This window comes from Neodiprion virginianus, chromosome 4 (genome assembly GCF_021901495.1).
Source record: "Neodiprion virginianus isolate iyNeoVirg1 chromosome 4, iyNeoVirg1.1, whole genome shotgun sequence".
NCBI classification, from domain to species: domain Eukaryota; kingdom Metazoa; phylum Arthropoda; class Insecta; order Hymenoptera; family Diprionidae; genus Neodiprion; species Neodiprion virginianus.
Window position 1 is genome coordinate 13,895,502 of NC_060880.1, and position 24,498 is coordinate 13,919,999.

A 24,498-nucleotide genomic window follows, 5' to 3' on the forward strand; every position below is an offset into this window, starting at 1 on the left:
GGGTTGGAATTGTTTGAGAAATACTTTTGCAGGTACTGAAAAAGTATTTTTTTACGCAAAGTGGCGCTGGTTCAAAGTAACATTTTGGTATATAGATATAACTGTATAGAAACTGAAAAGAAAAAAAAATAAGAAGCCTTAAATGATACTCTGGACCCTTGCCAAAGACGACAAAGTAAATTGTAAATACGAAAAATGTTATAACTATGTAATAACGAATTCATAAGCATATTTTCATAATTAAAACGTATTTAACTGTATTATTAACTAATTTTTTGCCAATTTACTTTTCCTCCTGGAAATGAGCCAAACTGCATTCGTGTGCTAGTGATTTCGTCATAGATAAATTATCGACACATATAATACTATAGCTCACTTGTCTCAATTTTACGAAAATTTTCTGCTCACAATACCGTAAACGTAAATACCTCGAGGGTATTTCAAAGTTAACTTCACTGGATATTCAAAATGATTTCACTCAAGGATCCATTTCAAGAGATCCTCTCTATGTACTTTACTCGACTTTGTGAAACAATGATATAATGAATCTATGCATTGGACAAGTTTCACTGTGTAAAATGTGTGCAAACATCGCGCCATTCATTATTTAGCAAACTAATCGCTCTTTCGATTATTAGTTACAATAAAACACTTTGGAACAAAAAAAATGGCATCGAAATTTTCTTTATCTTCTGCATAAACAGAATATGCAGATTTAACCACTAAATGGAAAGAAAAAAAAATTATTACAAAGCAAAAAAAGTACGAATTTAAAATAAAATTTAACTCAACATTAGACAAAATATTATTTCACCAAGCTCAGTTTAATTAAACATGAATAGCGCATCAATGTCACAACACAGGTGCATATTTTGCCAGTTCGCTAGACCTCATTTTATAGTTCGCACTTATTCTTGTCCAACCCGCATCTTTAAGAAGCTGATCATTTTGCCAAAATCCCCAATCCTGGCCAGTAGTCGCTGGTACTCTATACATATCAGTTGGCCCTACAAGTTTCGTTAACCCCTTTCGAATTTGAAGTCTTAAGCGCTGGTGGCTGCCATATGAAAAGCCATTCCCAATACCCAAAATTGGGTCCAGCTTATTGTAAATCTCACTGAAACTCAGTCGAGAATTGAACCTCAGCCGTTCTTCCAAAATATCCTTAGCATTAGGAACTTTTGTCGGTTCTACGTAATCTGAAACGTAATCACGTTTATTTTTCTCATACAAGCTGAACAGGGGAGTCTGAATCTAAATTGCGATGAATCGGCGTAAAAGTAGTACCTTTTCTCATGACATCCGTAATATAATTACCATAGCCAGAGAATGTTATTCCAAAAAACTCCATTTTAGTTTGGTACAATTACAAAAATTCGCATCCAAATATACATATTTCCTAAGTGACACAAGTAATGTTATTCAGCTGTTTGATTTGACCCAATATTTGTAGAGTAGGTGTTGTTTTTCCAGCCACCTCCGACTGTGTTCGTGTCGTACAATATAATTCAGGCGTTCCAGTATATTTCTCAATTGGCACAGTATTACTCCCATAATGAAGACGACCATATAAAAATAACGATTTTTTAAATCTATAGTACCTACGAATTCACAGCCTGTCGGTAATTTTCTTTCCAAAAGAGCACATGATGCTCATTTGTTTGACAAATACAAATAAACAAATAATGATGGTTCAAACGTACAGAATTTATACATTTAGCATTCCCAGTTGTCGGGACACAGCTGATTTGGGATGTGAATTTTTCTATACTATTGCAAAAAAAAAGAGTTGTACATTAAAATTTTCTTGTTACACTAATTTTTAGCCGCGTTCCTCATTGTAATGAAGCAATGACATACTGGAGTTAGAAAATTCATCGGACATCTTCTGGTCCATTGTAAAAACTGATGGACATTTCGGTTGGTATTGTTCGACCGCTTCTAACAGCGTGTCTGGATATCCCGGCGAATAATATCTGGAATAATAAAAACCAGCTTCAGAATGAAATGTGTACTTCCCTCCATTTGTGAATCCCAAACAGCAAATTTATCGAGCAATGTCAGAACAGATGCAAAGTGATAGAATAACTATGTAACATTTGAGGGAAATATTTTCCTGTATATAATAACTGTAAGCAGAAGGTAAAACCAGAGAGCAGCCATAACATAAAGAATCGCTTGGCGATCAATTATTTGTTAATGTGTACCTCAGTTCATCATTTCATTGAAATAGCTTGAAGTGGTGAAACAATATTTTTCTTTCATGGTATTTGAATGTTGAATGACGGGTAAATATTTTACTATACATTGCAATTCCACATTTGGTTGTAAGTGCATACGTTTCAGTTTGCTGCTATTAGGAAACAGTACTGAAGTCATGTACAATTTACAGTGGGTAGGTGAGCCTACAGGTGAGAATATACATATATCCAACACAGAGATATAGGCATATTGATCCATTGAATACTTATATACGGTTCTGGCACACACCAAACACCCAACAAATATGGTGGTTACTCCCAGTACTGCATATCAACTGCTCAATCTAAATAACAAGAACTCATGAGGAACCAATGAAAAATATATCAAAGTATTCAGTTGATTGATATTCATATCTCTGCTTGACAATCAGCATGACTTTTCAACTAAATGTGAGTGGTTTCACTTCGTACTAAAATGTGACAAGCAACTGGTGTTTTCTTCTAGATGTTTAGCCATTTTCACTTGATTAATTGTTATTTTCACGTCACTTAATTTGTTTTTCAGGACAATCTAAGTTTCAACTGACGATTTAAATTGGTTACAAAATCCAGATTACTCATTCATACAGTATGGATTCCTTGCAATGTAATTAGTAGCTTTACAAACCTCACGATTTCCTCAGGGAAACAGCAGTTAATGATAGTTATGAATTCTAGTAGCATTGAACCAGGTTCAGCTTGTATTTCCTGCACTTTTTTCAACCCTCCAGTGGTAACAAACATACGACGAGCTCTAGCATCATTAGGTAGAATCTATAATTATAAATTCATTTCTTAACATGTTTGATTTATGAAAACATAAATATGTTCAACATTATAGTCAAGTTACGACAAGAATCTCATAACTATTCTTAAATGAAAGAATGTCATAGCCGGTGGATTATATAAATAGCTAATTTCTTACAGGATTTGCTAGGAAAACAATTTTTACAGTCTAAATCTAAATAAAAATATATGCGAAGTAGAATTTCTACCAGTGGTTCCGTTGAGCCTGTACTTATTTATACTTTTCAGTTTTTATTAGAGTTAATAGATTTCATAGCATACATCAGCAGCGCAGAGAAAACAAGTTCATAAATCAATAGAGTTCCATTGAGTGGCCAAGTACCCTAAATTGTTTTAAATTCTTATGTATCAGTCACGTACGCATGTAAATATGTGGACAACAAATACGTATGTTGTGAGTCCAAAGCACAGCATGTATCGCATAAGTATTTCAATGTATATACATGTTTAGTGATCGAAGTATGAGAAATCATTGATTGTGAGCTTGTATGACAGAGGTTTATATAATTGGCTCATTAATAACAATCATATAAGTTACATTACAACGTGAAAACGATAATAAGGCTTCCGAAGCCTGGTCAATAGTCAGTCTGAGTTCTTACACCTCGTATGTAACATTGCTTGTCCAGATTACAAATTGAATGTTTCAATTTGCTTTTTTGCGCCAAGATATTTATGTAACGTGGATACAGATAGAATCATTACCAGGTAAACATCTATCTAAACATGCCATGGCATAGTTTAAAAGTTACTTTAATTTTTTTTTCTCGCTCTTGCACTTTGTCCACATAGTTTTTCACTCTCGCTATGTTCAGGCATTTCCACATTCGCATACATATATGTTTGGTATGCATATGCACGGACAAATATGTAAGTAAGTATATTTACATAGGATTAAAAAAATATATATATTAATTTCCTCTCTCGCACCCTATGTACTAAAATAACTTTATTAAAATAAACTTTAGGACGGAAATGTTTTCACGCTAGCTTGTTGACATACAGAATTTTGGCAAGCACGAGAATTTAGCCTGGTTCATACTGTTTACCAAGGATCTAAATATATCTTCATGAAAAAATAGCCGATTGACTTATTTTCTTTCATTTTCATTTCAGTTGCAGCACTCAGTATAAGCTTGGAGGTCGAGAGATTCAGCGGCTCTGGTAACAACAGATGGATATATCCTCCTCTTACATTGAAACTTCATTAATTTCACAGAAAGTGCGTCAAGCAGCACGTCAAATTGAAAAAAAATCCAAATAATGAAGAATAATTTATCGAGCTGTAAGAGTTAACGGTAAAAACATTAATGTGACTTATGTGATTTCTAATCAATTTTAATAGTGGCCGTTGTACGTGGATTTTGCAATTGATACAAATTTGTGAATATCTTAAAATAATTTAACATGCAAGGCGAATGAAGTGATGGATTTGCCATTAAAAATTGACTCTAATACAAGCAGTCACGAAACAAAAAAGATCCGGAAGGATTTCAAAGCTGGAAAATAATCTAAAAAGTCAGCATTTGTGCGAACTAATAATCAATCACTATTAATTCAAATTTTCTTGTTGACAATTCGTCAGAAACATATTTTTCGTCAAGAATATATGTTCGCAGAAGGTCAGATAAACATTGTAAACACAACTCCCAGTTACGTGCCTGAAAATAATTCAATGTTGATTCTGAGATAAGATATAGTCGACAGAGTAATAAGCAAACTGAAATTAAAATAAGGTAAATTGACGCAAACGAGGTTTAAGTATTTAAATACTCCTCCTACGAAGAAGCAGTGCTTATGATCAGACCGTTCTCTTGGATAGTATCCAGGTATAAAAGTACCGATAGCGTGCTAGGAAAGACAGTAAAACATCGCAGATACTGAATGAGTGACGAGTGAAAAATAACATGAACACTAAATGGCAGAGAGTCACATTAAACTAAAGGAATCAAAAACAAAATCAAGAACCATTAAAAGTTTCCAAGTAAAAAATTAGAGTGAGGTCAAACAACAAGCCAGTGGAATTATATTAGCTTGGAATTGACCTCAAGTAATAAATACAAGCTACAGTGAGACGGAGTTATTAATTGTAACAGTATACACATATATGTATATATATATACTCAAATGTGTAACATTGCATGAAGCATCGAAATAGCATCCACACGTCTTTAAATCTTGAAAAGTAAATTTTGCGGGTCCAAAATACTCCTGAAAGGTACACAGAGATTTGAAGACATAATTTCAAAAATGATAAATAATCAGCATCGAGTAATCGTCAATGTTGGAGAGGCTCATGGCCATCAACCTGTAACAGCAAAGCCATCGGTAGTTTCGGTATCTAGTATAGACTCAGATGTAAGCGACAGAAGGGATGTACGAGAGGCTTTGTATTCTGGAATTTTCAGAAGGCACAGAAAAACGATTTTGGTATTGGGCAGCTTTTTGAAGATGCTAAGGGTAAATAGAAACATTAATACATACGCTAGCATTAAGGCGAACGACGAAGCTGATGAATAAGACGAAATACTATGAAGAAATATCGAAATTAGTATACATTATGTTATGGCAGTTGATTATCTGTTTTCACGAATATATAGAAATATTAAATAAAGGTTAAATGGCAAATTCGCTCCAGGGTCCTAACATTTCTGTGTGAAAATGCTGTCTCCAAAAACAAAAATGCGTCATGACAATTACTTCAAGTATTCAATGACAGAGCACCCTGTACTATCATACATGATACGTTTGGATTAGATAGAAGTTTGCTACTCTAAGGGCACTAAGCGCAGAGTTTTTTTTATCACCTCAGACCTAAATAATGGAGCACATATAGCCATACCTACGATTACCTATCTCTCAAAATTCATAATTCAGTAACGACAATGTTGACAGATCAATTTGACACTCGATGAATAAATATCTATTATATACATTTTGTCAATTTTTTTTTTTTCAATTGAGAACCCAGGGAACCCAGATTTCAATTTTCTACACAAATGATTAATAACAATTAGTAGGTAAAGAACAAAGCGTATAAAGAGTACAGCTTGTTTTCGCAGCCAGCATTTTTATAGTTTATAAACGCCAAAGTAAATATACAATGAGTTTTCAGCATAAGTATATCATCTACGACTATAATTTACAGAGGCAGAAAGCGATGCCTATATTTATACTGAAATATGCCATAAATGTGAAGCGGAATGTGTATGGAATAAAATGAATCAGCAGTACATGCAGTTGGCTAGGCGCCAGAAAAATATACGGCTCGAAAATAATCACAATGACGACTATTTTAGGCTTCTCATCACGAATATAGACAATTATGTATTGGACGCATTCTATGTCTTGGCAATAATAATAACGTCTATACTAAGAAGAGAAATAAAATTTAACTACACACGCTATATTTAACAACAATAACATGACTATAATACTATGCACATTTACTATACATATGTGAGCAAGGTAATTATGAGCCATAGGAACAAAAGTCATGTTTTTCAATGTTCCCCCTTCTGGTATATCCATAGTTGTTCAAGCTTCAGCCCTGATATTTTTTCATTGAGTATTGTTAGCCGTAGTTACAGTTGAAATCCTTATTTATCAAGTATACGACGCATATACCTTGCAAAATACAAAGCTACTATTCAATCAGTTCAAGTGAAAGTAACATAAGTCTGTAATGTCGCCACTTATTCAAATACATAACTACGAATTTGTAAAAAAACAGTATTGTAACAATGATACGTGTAGCAAAAGAATCAATCAATGAGTTCTAAAAAAATCACCGTCCTATTGACACAAAGCCAAAGACTATATGCATTGACTGCCGTAGCTGCCGTTGTGACTCCTTTCAATTGTATTTAAAATAAAAGGCTGTATATCATCTCCATAGGTTTGTAGATAAACGAAACTAAACAAAACTAGAAAAATAAAAAAATAAAATCAAGTAATCGCAGAGGAAAACCTACATAAGAATTGTGTAAAATAGATAACGTTAGTTTGAAGTTTATTATACATTGTACTGTAAATGGCCAACGAACAACATGTGATTTTAATTTAGCTTATTATAACATCAACTCTGCTCTCCTTTCAAGTCATTTTAATTCAGTCATATGATTGAATTCGTATGCATTGAATAGTGTTGGTTCCTAACTCACTGATTTGATTTTTTATGTTTTACTTGCAACTAATTTCATATTACTTTATTATTTTCAGGCTTACCTGGACAGAATGCATGCTCTGGCCCAGGTATTTGTCATCGTCACTCTTTGAGTTAAAATCGTCAGTTTGGCTTTACAATACCCCGTTGAATAGATCACGATTACATTTGCATTTGAATTTCGTGTTTTACTTTGCCCATATTTTTATACTTTCATCTGTAGTTGTTAGCTCCGATTTTTTCATTTTTCACTTAAAATCTATATTGATGCACTTACTGTGCATCATGCACTTCTCATGAGAATTTTTTAAACCGAGTAGACTAACTATGCAAATACATCTCATCTAAGGTGAACGCAACTTCATGATGAGACAAACCGGAGTAAGTCATTTAGAAAGTATTTATATTTAAAATTCGTAAGCTCGACCATTTGCTACAGCTGCATCAAGAGAAAAGATAAACAATATCTAGACGCAGTTTTCAATCTCTAACAATCACTAGACCCCATTTTTTTTCATGAAAGTTATCAAGTGCGTATGTATACCATTGCATTTAATGATCCTAATAGATTAATGAAAAAATAACAACAGAAAACCGAGAGGACTTGTATAATAAGAAATGTAGGTAAAAATAATGTCTATAAAACTGAAACATATATATAATATATAGGTACGCTACTTTTCAAACAAACTGCTAAAACAGTAAGTCATTTTTTTCTACGAACTACGAGCTTGATACAAACTTATTAAAATTTTAAAACTCAGCTACATAGAATAATGATGTAGTTTGTAATCTTGAAATTAGAAATTAAGGTTTGTACTGTATAGAGTTAGAAAATGATTGAGTGAATATCAAACGCAATGCCTTATCTGTCAATATTCTTATGTGAAGATGTAATTGACGCGATAACACTGTATGTACGTCAAAAGTTTAAGATAACAAGTTCAATCACTTTGCATTTAATAAAGTATGTTTTCTCAGTTCGCTCTATTTTCCCATTGGTGGAACACTGTTAGAAAACTTGATTTAATAAATGTGAATTATAAATGACATTTTCGGAATAAAAAAAAATTGTCATCTTCCAAACTTATATTAGATTCGATTTCTAACACAAAGGAAGCGGAGATATTTCAACTCATACATGAAAATGTCCTCGATCACGGTAAATGCAGGAATTAGACCAATGCCAAACGATGCAACTATGAAACAATACAAATTGAGACTACATAAATGGAGCGTTTCCGTATTCAAGAAAATACTAGCGGTCGAAAAACTCACAGGGACAAATTTATTTGGCATTATACGTGGAAGACCTTCAGAGGTTTCCTTTTCTATAAATAATTGTAACATATACTCAGCATTGTAATCACTGTAGATCATTATTAGGAAACGTTATAACTTGGTAATTTCTATTAGCGAAATTATGAGAAGAAAAAAAACACAGTTATATACATTTGCCTTACAGGACTGCTTGACCAATTTTTACTAAGATACCAGATTTTTATAACAGACCATAAATTTAGATATAATAATACATTATACCTGCTTCTCTCGGATAAAAATTTTTCAAAGAAAAAAACTAACAACGATTTCATATTATTTTTTAAATATAAATAAACAAAAACAGAAGAAGAACCTGATTGAGGCATTGATCAAGTATAAAGTGATATGAATATACATAAAATTTTGAATTCTGTATTATTGAAGAGGAAAACATTCCTCGCTATATTACAAAAAAATTATAGACGAATCATTCACTATAATCATAAAAAATAAAAAATCTGGCAATGTAGGAACAGATTACATGTTGAACTTTGTATACCGTATTATAGCTACTTATTATTTATAAATTATTATATAAATGTCAAAACAGGAAGCCATTGATATGACCTTTAATATATTACATTGTTAAAATCCATACCAAGGTCTTTCATTCCATTACCAAGCCCTTTCATCCCTACTTTATTGCACTCAAGCCTTCTGTTAATTACCAACAAAAAATTTGCAGAACTCACTTTACTGAACTGGCCGATAATGTACTTTAGGATTTCGGGAGGTGCGTCGCACAGAAGCGGCTCCAAAGCTTCAATGTGCATGCATTTCTGCAAGACTTGTTTCATTGTCCCTTTGCACTTGGCTTTTAGATCCTCCGAACTTCTAGGTGCCATGTACAGCTGTGATACGTAATAAAATCTGATAGGCTTGGTCGAACATCATTCACGCAGTTTCATTGAACCACCTACCTCTAATAACTTGCGAAACACATCAGCGACGGCCAAAGCCTTGGCATGTTCCGGAGTATGTTTCCCAATTTGACCGAGGGCCCAAACTGTTATAGATAAAATGTGATCCTCAGTTTCTTCTTGAAGTACTATAGCCAGTTGGACAACACCCTGTAATTTAGATTCTGAAAATTTAGGTACACCTAAAAAACTGAAGTAGATCGAAGGTTTTTGCAACCCTATAACAAATTACTTTGGACCCAATAACTGCTATTGCCAACTGATCCGAATGTCCAGCAATGTAGCCCAGTGCCATGATTGCGGGTAATCTGGAATCTGATTTGGATGTGCCGACGAGTTCGACAAGCGCACCAATACCCCCAGTGTTGACAATTAGCTGTGCCAGCTAAAGAATGAATTGCAGATGTCAATTCACATAGAAACTAAGGTACATGATTTATCCTACTCTCACCTCCAGAGTATGTTTACACACATCTCTGGTAAGATTGGCCGCAGCTCTATCGACATTATCGTCAGGGTGTGCCATGTGGACTAAAACATCTGGGAATACTTCGGCCTCGACAATAATCTCAGCCAATTCAACAGAATGCTTAGCGATACTGCTTAGAGCAGATAATACTTGCCTCTGAAGAAGATAATAGATGTTAATCTAAAATAATAATCATCTCAATTTACGTTTGCGATACTTGTTTGTTTGGTCAATTCATGAGCTAACCTTCAGTTTAGGATCAGGATTAGAAATAGCTTTTGCCAAAAAAGGTACAGCTCCAGCGTCAACGACAATTTGAGCAAGATCTTCAGAATGTTTGCTTATATCGCAGAGGGCAGACGCACTAATTTGTTTCAGACATAGTTCAGGCTCTTGTAAACATAGAACAAGAAGTGGAACAGCACCTGATTGTTGAATTAGAATAAGGATGTACAATGAGTCACACCTGTTAACTTTGCTCAATAATTTCTCACGATAATTCAATATCAACTACCAGTATCGATAGCAGCCTGAGCTAAGCTTTTGTTGTGCCGTGCCACATATCCCAGAGCCCATGCAGCTGCCTCTTTAACTCCTAGATCGAAGTCTTCCAGACAGATGACCATTGCCTCGAGTCCTCCTCCGTGAACGATCACAGATGCCATTTCTGGGGAGTGTTTAGCTACGGCTCGTAAGACGAACAGTGCAGCTTTTTTGAAAAATTTCTATCTAAGGCAAGTTTCTCCTTTAGTTCTGAGCAGTAAAAAATGTACGCAAAGCCAAAGAAGTATGGCTTAATGAATTATGCTTACATTTTGTTTATCAATGTTCCTAAGTAGCTGTGGCATGATGTCTCGCCTAATAACTGCTTGTGCTACTCTATCATCGTGGTTGGCCAATCTGCCCAATGCAATAGCTGCTGTTTGCTGGATCGACGGTACAACGTCGGAAAGCAACGGGCGTAACAAATCTAATACGCCGGCATTTTCCAAACAATCGACGTTTTGGGGTCTCGAAGCTAAATCCGCCACAGTCTGAACAAAGCTGACGCGTGCCTTTTGATACTGGTCGAAAACTGTAGGGAACCTTGTGAGATTACTCGTGTGCAAATAAAGAAGATTGATATTCAATATTCAGCTCACTAAACCTTGTAAAATCACTCGTGCGGTCATGTTCCAGGCGTATTTGCCTCCTACTAGATATATTTTCCACCAGATGCGGATATTCTTTGTGAATGATGCTTGGTATAGGAACTGCGAAAAGTTAGGATGTCACGTCGCGTCAATTTCTGTGTCCACCGTTTGAATGTGGCCAAGATTTTACCGCTTTGCGGAAAGACGATCGCGTTCAATACTGTGTCAAAAACTATTGATACCTCAAGCTCTGTCTTGAGCTTCAGATACCAGAAAAAAATATATTAGGCATGATGTTGCAAAGATATGCGACTTTCAGAAGTAAAGGGACATTGACGAGTGTAATTATGTTTTTTTATACGTTTACCACTTGCTTTCTTTTGATTAACGATTGTAATCTGTGAGGTTGCTACGGCCCTGACCATATGTATCTTTGTAATACAATGAAATTTAGCTGCACCCACCGACATCAGTGCTTCTGACACGAAGAAAGATTTCAGAACCTATGTGAAGTTGGCCTGCGGCCGTCGAATGTCTCAAAAATTTAACGCAAAATAATTACTCCTTAATTGCTCTTGATTGCTCTCTAACTTTTGTAATTTGCTCCCATATGATTTTCGAGAAAATTGAAAAAAATTGCATTTATTCCCGACTAAACCGAAATGTTAACTTTCGTCATTCAAATCGCTTACCTGAAAAACGGGACGAAAGGAGCATATAATTCCCTCTTATACTTTTATCCTGTAAATTAGTTTGTCAATTTTTCTACAGCTTATCTCTCTTCTTTTTCAATTTTGAACTATTTCTTTCTGTGTTATTACAAACTTTCAATAATCTTATAGTCTTTAGATTAACAAAATCATGACACTCACACATAATAGAAAAAATTATTATGATTTGTTATACACAAAATACCTTTACCGGTTTATTTAAATATTTTGGATCATACATTTCTTAAAATAACTATAATAACTGCAGGTCAAAATTGTCCCGACAAGTTTTACAACTATTTTATTACTTTTATTGTAACTGAACGTCGTAACGTTGGATAGTGCACATTCAAAGTATTTATTCTAGATAGGGGGAAGCCCCCTCCCCTGCTTGACCCGCTACACCCGACCCGCTCGCGCCAACCGACATCCGTATGCTACTATGCATTTTTCACTATTCAATTTGCCATCAATAATCACTATTCGGAATTTTATAACACGATATTGCAAAATCGAATCTCATTTTTCAAGCCGATAATGTGGCCAGAGTTAAATTGGAAATAAATTCCTGTATGCAAGACAGGAATAAAAGTCGCCTATTCTCTTGTTGCATAATGTATTTATATACCGGGAACCGCTGGGTGTTTCGCGTATTTCCAAAGACTTTCATGTAGCAAATAATTGCTCCTTAATTGCTCTAACTTGCTTCCTAATTCTTGATATTTACTGCCACACAGTTTTCAAGAAAATTCAAAAAAAAAAAGTTTTGCGTACTCAAGCCCCGGTAAAATGGCGCCAAATTCAAACTAATATTTGGAATAAACAGATGGTTATTCAAAAGAAATGACATTTCTTTTCAAGTGCTTCTTAATTTTTCCAAATTATTCTATTATTTTTATAGGTTGCTTTTGCATAGTGTCAAATAAATGGAGAAAAACCGAAAAGGGGCTTTTCACGAGGCGGAGTGTGATCAAATTGTATTTAATACGTCGTCTAAGCGAATGAAGGAATATGGAAAATCTGATAATTTCTAATAATTGCTCCTAGACTGGTTGTAATTGCTCCGCAAATATCGTAATTTGCTCCCTTATAGTTTTCGAGAAAACTGTGAAAAATGATACCAACTCACAATTGTGTGGCCGAGAGGCAAGTCGCGGCAAGTTCAAGCTCACGTACATACCTGACAAAAACATAATAATTTCACCCTAGTGCATATTGCTCCTAATTGCTCCTCGACTGTTTAAACGCAACCTACCAATTTAGCTATTTGCTCCTGTCACGTTATTGAGAAAATCGTGAAAAACCAGAGTAACTGGTCTTTAGGTTATATCGACGAGCGGCGGATTCGAAATCGTATCCGAAAGAGAAAATATAAAAATGTCGATTCGGTCCAAGTGACAATTCCTTTCAAGTGCTCCTCGATTGTTCATCACGTATCATCCAATTTTGATACTTGCTCCCTAGTAATTTTCAAGAAAACTGGAAAAAGATGATAGGAACTCATTACGTCGGTGAGGGTTGAGTCGCGGCAAATTTGAACTCACGTACACTTGAGGACAATAAATCTGAGACGGCTAATTTCTTACACTAGACAGTTATGTTGGCAACACAGAGAAGCCTACAGCTCTATAGTGGGCCGAGCGCGAAACAAACTCAATCTCAATAAATATAACATAACCCACGACCGTCGAATCTAACCTTAGAATACGCGTCAAACTAACAAGCGTTGACTGAGGATTATATACCTATATCCTCAGTCAACGTAACAAGTCATTATCTCTGCGGTATTCTAAGGTTAGATTCGACGGTCATGGGTTATGTTATGTTTATTGGGATTGAGTTTGTTCCGCGCTCGGCCGACTGTGGCGCTGTAGGTTTCTCTGTGTGGCCAACATAACTGTGTAGTGTAAAAAATTAGCCGTCTCAATACGCGTCTCAGATTCATTGTCCCCAAGTATACCTGCGACGACAAAAATGATAATTCGTCCCGAGTGCATATCGTTCTATTTGCTCTTCAATTTCTTTTATTTATTTACCAGTATCGTCATTTGCTCTCACGTAATTTTAGAGAAAACTGAAAAAAGTGACACCCTGGAATGATATATACCTACTCATTGCGTCACCGAGGGTCGAGTCATCACTGTTAAAGCATCCCGCAAGTTTTATACCCGCGCGCAGAACGTCGGCAAATGCCGCACTTTCACTTAGAACCGAAAAGTATCGAGTCAACGCAAAAACGACGCCTTCAAACATAATTTACGTTTTAGTTAGAAAACTGACTTATGAACATTAGGAGTACTTCACTTTTCTATAATATACCGTTGGTGAAATTCTTGCACGAGAAACGCATCTGATTCCCATGATTAGTCGACGAGCGAAAAGGCGCGATCGAATAATCAGTCGAACTTGTTGTAAAATTCTCTTCCAATAAAAATTCACATTCACATCTTTTTGAAGCCAACACATTGCGGTGTTACGTATACGTTCAGAGAGGAACGTTTCGAGTCAATTCTGATTCGCTGCGTGATTAAAATTATTCTCCTGACCTACGTAGTTGGTACATGTAAATCTCGGGAATCCGCTGATCAGCTCCTCAGATCTTCTCGTTCAACCCGCCTACAATTCTAAGAGTTTATCAGGTAAAGCTCGTGCCAACCATCACTACGCGTTATTGAAATAATTATTTATAACAACACTTGGGTTAACTGCACATTTATTAACAAACTCCTTCTAGTTCTCAATGGTAGGTTTACAATCGTGGTACAAGCTGATGTTAGTCACTATCGCAGTCACAAACTGTTAATAAGTCTCGGAGATTCTGAATTAATTATAATGTGATTTGATTCTAGGATTTCGGTAAAGTTCTGATCTGCCCTCTATGATGTCTAAATCTTCTCTTATGTACTCTATGATGTCTGAAGTTCTTCTATTTGTTTTTCTGTTCTCTGGAAGGGTTGAATTGGAGGGAAAGTAGGAGGAGTTCAAAAGGAGTCGCGGTTTCTCGCGGGTCTCGGATGATTGGTTAAGGATTATGAAATAATTGGGGGTAAGGTTTCTGGTTAGTGCATGAAGTCTCGGTGGTGGATTAGCGCGAGGTGGCTGGTTTAGGGAAGCAAGCGGTGAAGCGCTAATTTGTCTTATCGTCATTAAAGTGAAGCTGCTGTCCTGAATTCTGAGAATAAGGGTTTCTGTCTTCTGTGAGCTATCCATGATTTCTCTTCCCACGTTTCCGGTGTTAAGTCTACTCGATTATCTTAACTATTGCAGGTGTTTATTACTTTGGGTTATTGCGGTTGGGATCGTAAATCAAAGGTTTTATGTGAAAGCTAATGTTGAAAGGTATAATGGTTAAATGAGAAAAAAATATATATACCATATACCTATGTTATGAATTTGACTGATGAAATAACGGTTAATCTAGCGTATGAGAACTATCGATATAAGAATTTGGACGTTACGATGGTAACTATGTGTGTTGGTATTAATCTACAACTATTGGTAAGAGCACGTAAGGCTCTCTTATGGTAACTGCACACTGGTAAGGTAGGGCGCAGAGAGGATGCCGCCGTGGATACCGCCTGGCACGTAACAGCGGTATGAATTGTTGTTCTCAAATGCGAAAGCGTAGAGACTAGAGTACAGGAGTCCAATCTCTAAGGCGGAGAGGCAGAAAAAGCGTCCACGAAACTCCCAGATTTAATAGTGCACGGTTTTATCACCAGCGTCGCTCCGGACATTCTGATCCTATAAATATAGTAATACTGTGATATAGTGACCAAAATTATAATAATTATAATAAACGTAAATAAGTGCGGTATCATGGAGACTATACATTTATTATACATATAGCTATCGGTCCAGAGTGACGACAGCGCCGCTGTAGCGGAACCCTTATTTCTCATGATTTCGTGGATGCATCTTCAATACAGAGATTGGACTCCTTACTCTAGTCTCAATGTGCGAAAGTCCAGTAGGGAGGTTGGAAGACATGGATTATTGTGTCCACCGATCTCTATTATACACAGATCAGGGGCTCTATTCTGAATTGAGGACCCTAGATAGCGCATGCTAGATGCAGAGATGAGTAGGGAGATCTCCAACGCTCGGCTTTTCGTGATACCAGCTAAGTTGGAGCGTCGACGTGACACCTAGGCGGCCACGCACCGAAGGTGGCCCATTTCCGACCTGACATCAAGCGGCCATGCACCGAAGGTGGCCCACAATCGTGTATATATAGATACACTCGGCTGCTCGAGCAAGTGGTTGCCAATCGCATCCTTGTCCCCGCTCGCACAGATGTTTCCAGGAATGCAAGAATTGGGATTTTTTTTGTTTCAGTTATGAATGTCAGCGAATAAAAGTATCTCCAGATTTGATAAATCTTGGAATCAATTAGCGGACGCTGAACCAAATTAGTTAACTATTCCCAGTCCGAATACTTTTTTTTTTTTTTTTAATATATATTATTTTTTTATTGATATGAAAATATGTGACGCCTGGTATTCTCGAATATTTGTGCACGCAGTCTATGGAAAAATATACGAAGCCAGCTCGATAACATTTATGCAAAATGTGCAATGGGCAAGTGGTTGGGGGAAATTTTTTTTTTTCTCGAACTGAATCTTCCAGAGAAGCATCAGCGAATTCCAAGCAAGCTCCATAAACATACCGAGCAAACGCGCGCTCACGGACGTAGCTGTGGTGTGGCTGAGTGGATACCACATGAGGATGAATTTTCAATCACAGGTTTTTGCGCGAAGTTTTCCTGTATTTAAGTTAATTACTGCTGCCTTTGCTATAATACTGTATTCAAGTCTTAAACAAAACACTAAAAAATAAGTTAACCACTTAATGTAAAACAAAATGTTAGATTGAGCTTAAAATTTAAGCCGGAGTTACATAAACTAAGATAATTACAAGTGCAACATTGTAAATATTGTACATTTATTGTTCATCTAAATAAATATGGTTTCCTTCTCAAAAAAAAAAAAAATAAAATGAGGATGGAGTGATGCGGGACACGGGTTCGATCGCAGTTCACTCTTTTTATTTTATTTTTTTTTTTTAAATTCAATCCCGGCTTTTGTTTTTGTATTTTCGGAGAGAAAAAACAAATGAAAGAAAGAAAATTTCCAGAGCCGGTCGATTTTTTCCTTCTTTCCTTTTGCTTTTTGTTTTACTGAACCCACCCTTTTTGTAGTGGGGGTAATCCAGAAGAGAACAAATAATTGAAACAATAAAATTCCGAGTGTGAATCGATTTATTCCCCGTTTTTGGCGCCTCTTTTTTAATAAGGAAAAGTTTTGACAGTAATGAAAAATAGAGATTACTAAAAACAAATGTATTGTTTTTTAATAACACCGGTCCACAAAAATAAAAAAAAAGTGGTCTGTACTTTTGACCGGACCTACCTATCTTTATGTATTTTGACGCACTGAATCCAAATCTGAAGTCAGTTTTGCCCGTACACCCTCAAAATTTTGAGTAAATTGCAAAAAACCATAAAAATAGCCAAAAATTAGCAGTTTTGGTAAGAAAAAAATTTGTGGAACTATAGACCAAGTATGATTTTTATGCATTTTGGTCCGCTAAACCCAAATCTGAAGTTTATTCAACCATAAGCCTTTTAAAATTTAATTGGGCCGGTGTTATTAAAAAACAATACATTTGTTTTTAGTAATCTCTATTTTCCATTACTGTCAAAACTTTTCCTTATTAAAAAAAAAAACGCCCATTTTATATCAGTCTTGACGAGCATTTCTTAAGAATTTTGAGAGACGCGAGATCGGAACGACAAAATTATTTCAGTAGCAACAATGTATGGACCCCTCTCCTTTTCTGATATTGGCAGCCAGTTAAGAGGCTTCACAGTGTTCAGTTTAATGCCAGCAGCTCTCGAGGTATCAAGATGCTAAGTGAATTACATAATTATTTTACATGCATGCAAAAACCGGCAGGTTTGACGCTCGTCTATTTACTTTATAGATTAAAAAGAGAAAAAAAGGGAAGGACCTGTAGTCGTATTTTATACTTTATTTAATTTTCCTTGAATTGTCAAACCTTTTTTATTTTTGATTGTATAGGAAGAAGATGTGTAAGGAATTCCATTCTAGTGCCCAAGAATGTAGTACACATTTTCGATCGTTTTAACTTTTTTTTTTTGGCAAAACATGTTCCTCAATTTCCAAATTTCCTTAATTTTTTGATATTCAAATCGATTCTTAACAATTTTGCGCACAGGTGGGATGTCTTTAATTATTTTTTCCCTAAACCTGAGGATATTTCCTATCTGAGATCACTGTCAATAGGCGAGATTCCGGAAATCATTAATTACCTTTTTTTCTAATTAAAAAGAAAATCACATAAGGCCACTAAGAGCTCGAAATGAAAATCTGAAAAAATTAGAGATGGTTTTTTGTATTCGAAGCCATTAACGTAAAAAATCCGTTTAACGACCATCCTAACAGATATACATTGTATGTTGGGCATTTCACGTCAAATTTGCAACCCATGTACCTCACCCTCTTCGCTTTTGATAATTGTTTGGTATGATGTTGCAACCACGGTTTCAATCGACTTAAAACAGTGTCGGAATTTTTTGCAGATTTCTTTAGCCACCACTGAAATAGAAAAAAATTGAAAAACCAATTCCGAAAACGCTTCTTTCAAAATTCTGTAAAAATTCACACTGATTTTATAATTAAAAATATGATTCTTAAGCACGACACGATAACGGGATCTCAACATTTACTACTTTTCTAGCAAGTTTTTTTTCTCATGCCGGAATTGGAGTTTCTATTTATTTATTCGGTCATAAATTTCTCTATTATTGATGGATTTCAATTTTTCTGAAATCTAGAGGAATGCCAGAAGGCCTGAATATAGTTCATACCATTTCATTCTTTTTTTTCAAGTTATTCAAAGATCCAAGAAAACTAAAAACTTGCGAAAACTATAGTAAATGTTGAGATCCCGTTATCGTGTCGTGCTTAAGAATCATATTTTTAATTATAAAATCAGTGTGAATTTTTTCAGAATTTTGAAAGAAGCGTTTTCGGAATTGGTTTTTCAATTTTTTTCTATTTCAGTGGTGGCTAAAGAAATCTGCAAAAAATTCCGACACTGTTTTAAGTCGATTGAAACCGTGGTTGCAACATCATACCAAACAATTATCAAAAGCGAAGAGGGTGAGGTACATGGGTTGCAAATTTGACGTGAAATGCCCAACATACAATGTATATCTGTTAGGATGGTCGTTAAACGGATTTTTTACGTTAATGGCTTCGAATACAAAAAACCATCTCTAATTTTTTCAGATTTTCATTTCGAGCTCTTAGTGGCCTTATGTGATTTTCTTTTTAATTAGAAAAAAAGGTAATTAATGATTTCCGGAATCTCGCCTATTGACAGTGATCTCAGATAGGAAATATCCTCAGGTTTAGGGAAAAAATAATTAAAGACATCCCACCTGTGCGCAAAATTGTTAAGAATCGATTTGAATACCAAAAAATTAAGGAAATTTGGAAATTGAGGAACATGTTTTGCCAAAAAAAAAAAAGTTAAAACGATCGAAAATGTGTACTACATTCTTGGGCACTAGAATGGAATTCCTTACACATCTTCTTCCTATACAAACAAAAATAAAAAAGGTTTGACAATTCAAGGAAAATTAAATAAAGTATAAAATACGACTACAGGTCCTTCCCTTTTTTTCTCTTTTTAATCTATAAAGTAAATAGACGAGCGTCAAACCTGCCGGTTTTTGCATGCATGTAAAATAATTATGTAATTCACTTAGCATCTTGATACCTCGAGAGCTGCTGGCATTAAACTGAACACTGTGAAGCCTCTTAACTGGCTGCCAATATCAGAAAAGGAGAGGGGTCCATACATTGTTGCTACTGAAATAATTTTGTCGTTCCGATCTCGCGTCTCTCAAAATTCTTAAGAAATGCTCGTCAAGACTGATATAAAATGGGCGTTTTTTTTTTTAATAAGGAAAAGTTTTGACAGTAATGGAAAATAGAGATTACTAAAAACAAATGTATTGTTTTTTAATAACACCGGCCCAATTAAATTTTAAAAGGCTTATGGTTGAATAAACTTCAGATTTGGGTTTAGCGGACCAAAATGCATAAAAATCATACTTGGTCTATAGTTCCACAAATTTTTTTCTTACCAAAACTGCTAATTTTTGGCTATTTTTATGGTTTTTTGCAATTTACTCAAAATTTTGAGGGTGTACGGGCAAAACTGACTTCAGATTTGGATTCAGTGCGTCAAAATACATAAAGATAGGTAGGTCCGGTCAAAAGTACAGACCACTTTTTTTTTATTTTTGTGGACCGGTGTTATTAAAAAACAATACATTTGTTTTTAGTAATCTCTATTTTTCATTACTGTCAAAACTTTTCCTTATTAAAAAAGAGGCGCCAAAAACGGGGAATAAATCGATTCACACTCGGAATTTTATTGTTTCAATTATTTGTTCTCTTCTGGATTACCCCCACTACAAAAAGGGTGGGTTCAGTAAAACAAAAAGCAAAAGGAAAGAAGGAAAAAATCGACCGGCTCTGGAAATTTTCTTTCTTTCATTTGTTTTTTCTCTCCGAAAATACAAAAACAAAAGCCGGGATTGAATTTAAAAAAAAAAAATAAAATAAAAAGAGTGAACTGCGATCGAACCCGTGTCCCGCATCACTCCATCCTCATTTTATTTTTTTTTTTTTTGAGAAGGAAACCATATTTATTTAGATGAACAATAAATGTACAATATTTACAATGTTGCACTTGTAATTATCTTAGTTTATGTAACTCCGGCTTAAATTTTAAGCTCAATCTAACATTTTGTTTTACATTAAGTGGTTAACTTATTTTTTAGTGTTTTGTTTAAGACTTGAATACAGTATTATAGCAAAGGCAGCAGTAATTAACTTAAATACAGGAAAACTTCGCGCAAAAACCTGTGATTGAAAATTCATCCTCATGTGGTATCCACTCAGCCACACCACAGCTACGTCCGTGAGCGCGCGTTTGCTCGGTATGTTTATGGAGCTTGCTTGGAATTCGCTGATGCTTCTCTGGAAGATTCAGTTCGAGAAAAAAAAAAATTTCCCCCAACCACTTGCCCATTGCACATTTTGCATAAATGTTATCGAGCTGGCTTCGTATATTTTTCCATAGACTGCGTGCACAAATATTCGAGAATACCAGGCGTCACATATTTTCATATCAATAAAAAAATAATATATATTAAAAAAAAAAAAAAAAGTATTCGGACTGGGAATAGTTAACTAATTTGGTTCAGCGTCCGCTAATTGATTCCAAGATTTATCAAATCTGGAGATACTTTTATTCGCTGACATTCATAACTGAAACAAAAAAAATCCCAATTCTTGCATTCCTGGAAACATCTGTGCGAGCGGGGACAAGGATGCGATTGGCAACCACTTGCTCGAGCAGCCGAGTGTATCTATATATACACGATTGTGGGCCACCTTCGGTGCATGGCCGCTTGATGTCAGGTCGGAAATGGGCCACCTTCGGTGCGTGGCCGCCTAGGTGTCACGTCGACGCTCCAACTTAGCTGGTATCACGAAAAGCCGAGCGTTGGAGATCTCCCTACTCATCTCTGCTAGATGTCTGAAATATCGAATGCGATATATAAAACTGTATTTTTGAGCTTAGGTTAGATAATCGTACACGATAATGATCGTTCACCCTTTATCGACTGGATAATACCGTGCGATACTGCACAGTATCGTACACGATTCATTTCAATATCTTCAACTATGTTTTATTGTACAATGCACTATTTCATGAAGACCAATAAACTTACCATTCAATTACGTATTTCCTTGAAAAAACTGTATCAGGGACATAAAAATGAACATGGATTACTAACATAGTGGTAATGGAGTAGATATAGATATTGCACGAAGTATTGCACTAAGTCTCGAAATAAAGCAAGCCATGATTTTTGTATATGTGAATAAAGCGAGTACGATTTTTTCGTCTTCGGTTACATATCTGCATGTTTTCTTCACAAATTCTGATCTTTTTTATACACTTAATTTATTAAAATTTCATTTTTTATTGTCCTTCCTAGATGATGTTTATGACGTTGACTGAGGACATACCTATAAAGACTTATAACCCTGGGTTATTTTTCGTAACAGTTTGCCGGGTCTGGCCGAGTTTGGGGGTATTAACAGTTTCACGTATTATCAACCAAGCAGCTGATCACGTCGGTAAAAGAAGTTCTGCATAACCAACAACTATGTATCGCGTGCAAAACGTTGGTCACGTGCCGTTGTCATCGTGAAACTGAAAAGTTGAGAAAATCCCGTACAATTAATATCATGTATGCCGAAATTATGCGACGAAAAAATAAATGTCAATCAAGTACATGCATCTGTATCGTTTATATTTACCTGAAAATATAAAATCTTTTATAGGCGACAGTCGCATCTCTAAGATGCTCAATTTTTTTTTTCGAAGTTTTTTACGTAAGCAATTTCGATCGGTAAATATTTTGAAAATTTTTTGAACTACTTCATTTTCAGTTCTAGTCGTTTCAGGAATGTTCCGATGAAGAAGTATCTTATTGCTTTGTTGAGCATTTTTGAAATTGTGACTTGAAAAAATTTGATGTCTCAAGTTTTGAAAATGACCGAAAATTTCTGAAACATCTTTCTCTTTGCTAGCAACACGTTGAAGATATGTCGAAGGCCTAATTTAAGAGTTTTCCAAAAATTTGGAAGCGGCGATTGGGTTTTAATTAAGAAAAATTGCGCAAGTTCTTGAATACATATGAAAATGAATCTATCATGAGGTTCGTTACAAATTAACTGGAATGAAGAATAAAAGTCTGACAAGCTGTTAACATTGTCTTACAGTAATACAACTTTTCGGAAATATGACGAAAAATATATTTTACCTTCGACATAAATATTGAAGTACTTATCGAATCATATTTTTCTTCTCAATTGTTGAAATGCTATATATTAATTATTGTCAATTCATAGTTTCTCAAAGTGCTACAAAGTACAGGTGAAATCTGGTTTTCACAGGGCAAATTTTGTGATGTTCAGAATTATACGAATAACATTATTGAAAAATCCATGGCTCTTTGTTAACAACTGATTTTCAAGGGAAATCATCCCATAGCTTGCAGATTAGTAGATCCTGTTTCCAACGCAACATTATCCGTGAAGTCAATTTTTATCCTGTCGGCTGAACGTACTACTGTTATATCATAGTTATAATCTGCTATTGCGCATGAATAGAAATTGACGCGAGTCGGAATTGCTAGTTATATCATTATTAATATACGGAGAAACTTTTTGTGACAAAAATTCCAGTACTGACTGGTAATTTGTGGGCATTGCGTACAACTTGACAATATTTCTTGGTCAAAAAAGCAAAAAATATTTATTTTGTCATGAATAACATCATAAAAATACGATTTCCTATAATTCCGACTAAAAAATATCGACAAAGCTTACTCGGTGTCCGCAAATTACCAGTCAGTATGTGGATTCCTATTACAAAAAGTTTCTCGATGATAATATATGGTTCACTTTCTTCTCGAGTTTCTTTAAGAAATAAAATTATCCACTATCTCACAGGCATAATGCAGGATTTCAAATTATTACACAATCGTATCTTCTGGGTAATATTATTATTAGGAATTGCCAGAAAAGTGTTGAAATTCTGGGTAAAATAGTATCGGCTTTATTGGAAATACATATACTGAGACTCGAAATTCGTAATAATCAACACGGGCACCGCTACAAATGTATAATGGAGCGGACAGATATGGACAATTATAATCTGCTTGGTCAATATAGCTCGAGATACGGTTGAAATTACAGAAGCAGACTAATAGAAATTTACAGATAATCGGAATAATTCACAAATATGAAAGAATTACTTATTCGGCGCGGTCACTCAAAGACACGGAATTAGTCAACTATTGAAACCATGCAGTCACACGACTTAACGCGACTCAGAGTCGTGGACCATGATTCTATCGAAAACTGGCATCACACGATGCAGCCAAGAAACATGAATACGAGAAAAAAAAATAGAATTTATGAGCAACTTCGTAATGATACAATACAAAGGCAGAAGCCACGACTTAGCTGATGACTCAGGCACACAAGCACTGATTCTAGTTTAAATTAAAATTGTCTGTGGCAAAGAAAAGGGTAAAAAGGAAGGTGATCGAAAGGAGAGGAACGATATAAACGATAATGCAAACGGCAGGCGAGTTGTGAAAAGACGGTAGCGATAGAACAAACGATAGCGATGGCGACGAACGAAGAAGGGAAGGTAATCGAAGGAAATAAAAACGAGAGCAAGATAGTAGTGAAGCTGTCTCCTGGCGGGTTGAGCATGGGTTGAGCTGAGAATAAGCAGACTAGCAGAGTTCGGAGACCGGATCACCGACCTCACCGTGTCGTCAGGTAATCTTTCTAGTTGATTGGTAGTAGTATAGCAAGGAGAGTTCTCAGTACAAACACCTTCTTTACCGACCGAACCGCTCCGCAAATCCCGGGCGCAAGCCCTTGAAGGTTACCCCCACTCTCGTCAGATGAAACGTGCTTTGCCGTACCGACTTGAGGTCAAAATCGTGCAATCTTACCGACAGTTGTATCGGTCAACGGTAAGAATCGCACTGCTTTGCCGGCGATTCTTATCAGTTGAGGGTCGAACTGATGCTGTTT

At 35.5% G+C, this 24,498-nt stretch overlaps 1 protein-coding gene, 1 long non-coding RNA gene and 1 pseudogene across 4 annotated transcripts; 1 reads left to right on the forward strand and 2 right to left on the reverse strand.

Moving 5' to 3' along the window:
* Positions 1-61: 61 nt before the first annotated feature.
* On the reverse strand, positions 62-1,352 carry LOC124303672 (uncharacterized; annotated as a pseudogene).
* Positions 1,294-11,130, reverse strand: LOC124303670 (sperm-associated antigen 6-like). Of its 3 annotated transcripts, none has more exons than XM_046761176.1 (10): positions 11,072-11,130; positions 10,737-10,999; positions 10,439-10,649; positions 10,171-10,349; positions 9,907-10,080; positions 9,688-9,840; positions 9,456-9,605; positions 9,228-9,386; positions 2,869-3,014; positions 1,294-1,976 (listed from the first exon to the last, which is right to left on the reverse strand). In XM_046761176.1, the coding sequence occupies exons 1-10, from the start codon at positions 11,094-11,096 to the stop codon at positions 1,823-1,825; spliced, it is 1,614 nt and encodes a 537-aa protein (XP_046617132.1). In that variant the 5' UTR covers positions 11,097-11,130; the 3' UTR covers positions 1,294-1,822. The 3 variants fall into 3 exon arrangements, with proteins under 3 accessions (XP_046617132.1, XP_046617131.1, XP_046617133.1); XM_046761175.1 differs by having other exon boundaries at positions 9,907-10,104; XM_046761177.1 differs by lacking the exon at positions 9,228-9,386 and having other exon boundaries at positions 9,907-10,104.
* LOC124303673 (uncharacterized) lies at positions 2,992-4,343 on the forward strand. Its single transcript, XR_006907955.1, has 2 exons — positions 2,992-3,921; positions 4,164-4,343. It is a non-coding gene; the product is annotated as an uncharacterized LOC124303673 (long non-coding RNA).
* Positions 11,131-24,498: the final 13,368 nt, after the last annotated feature.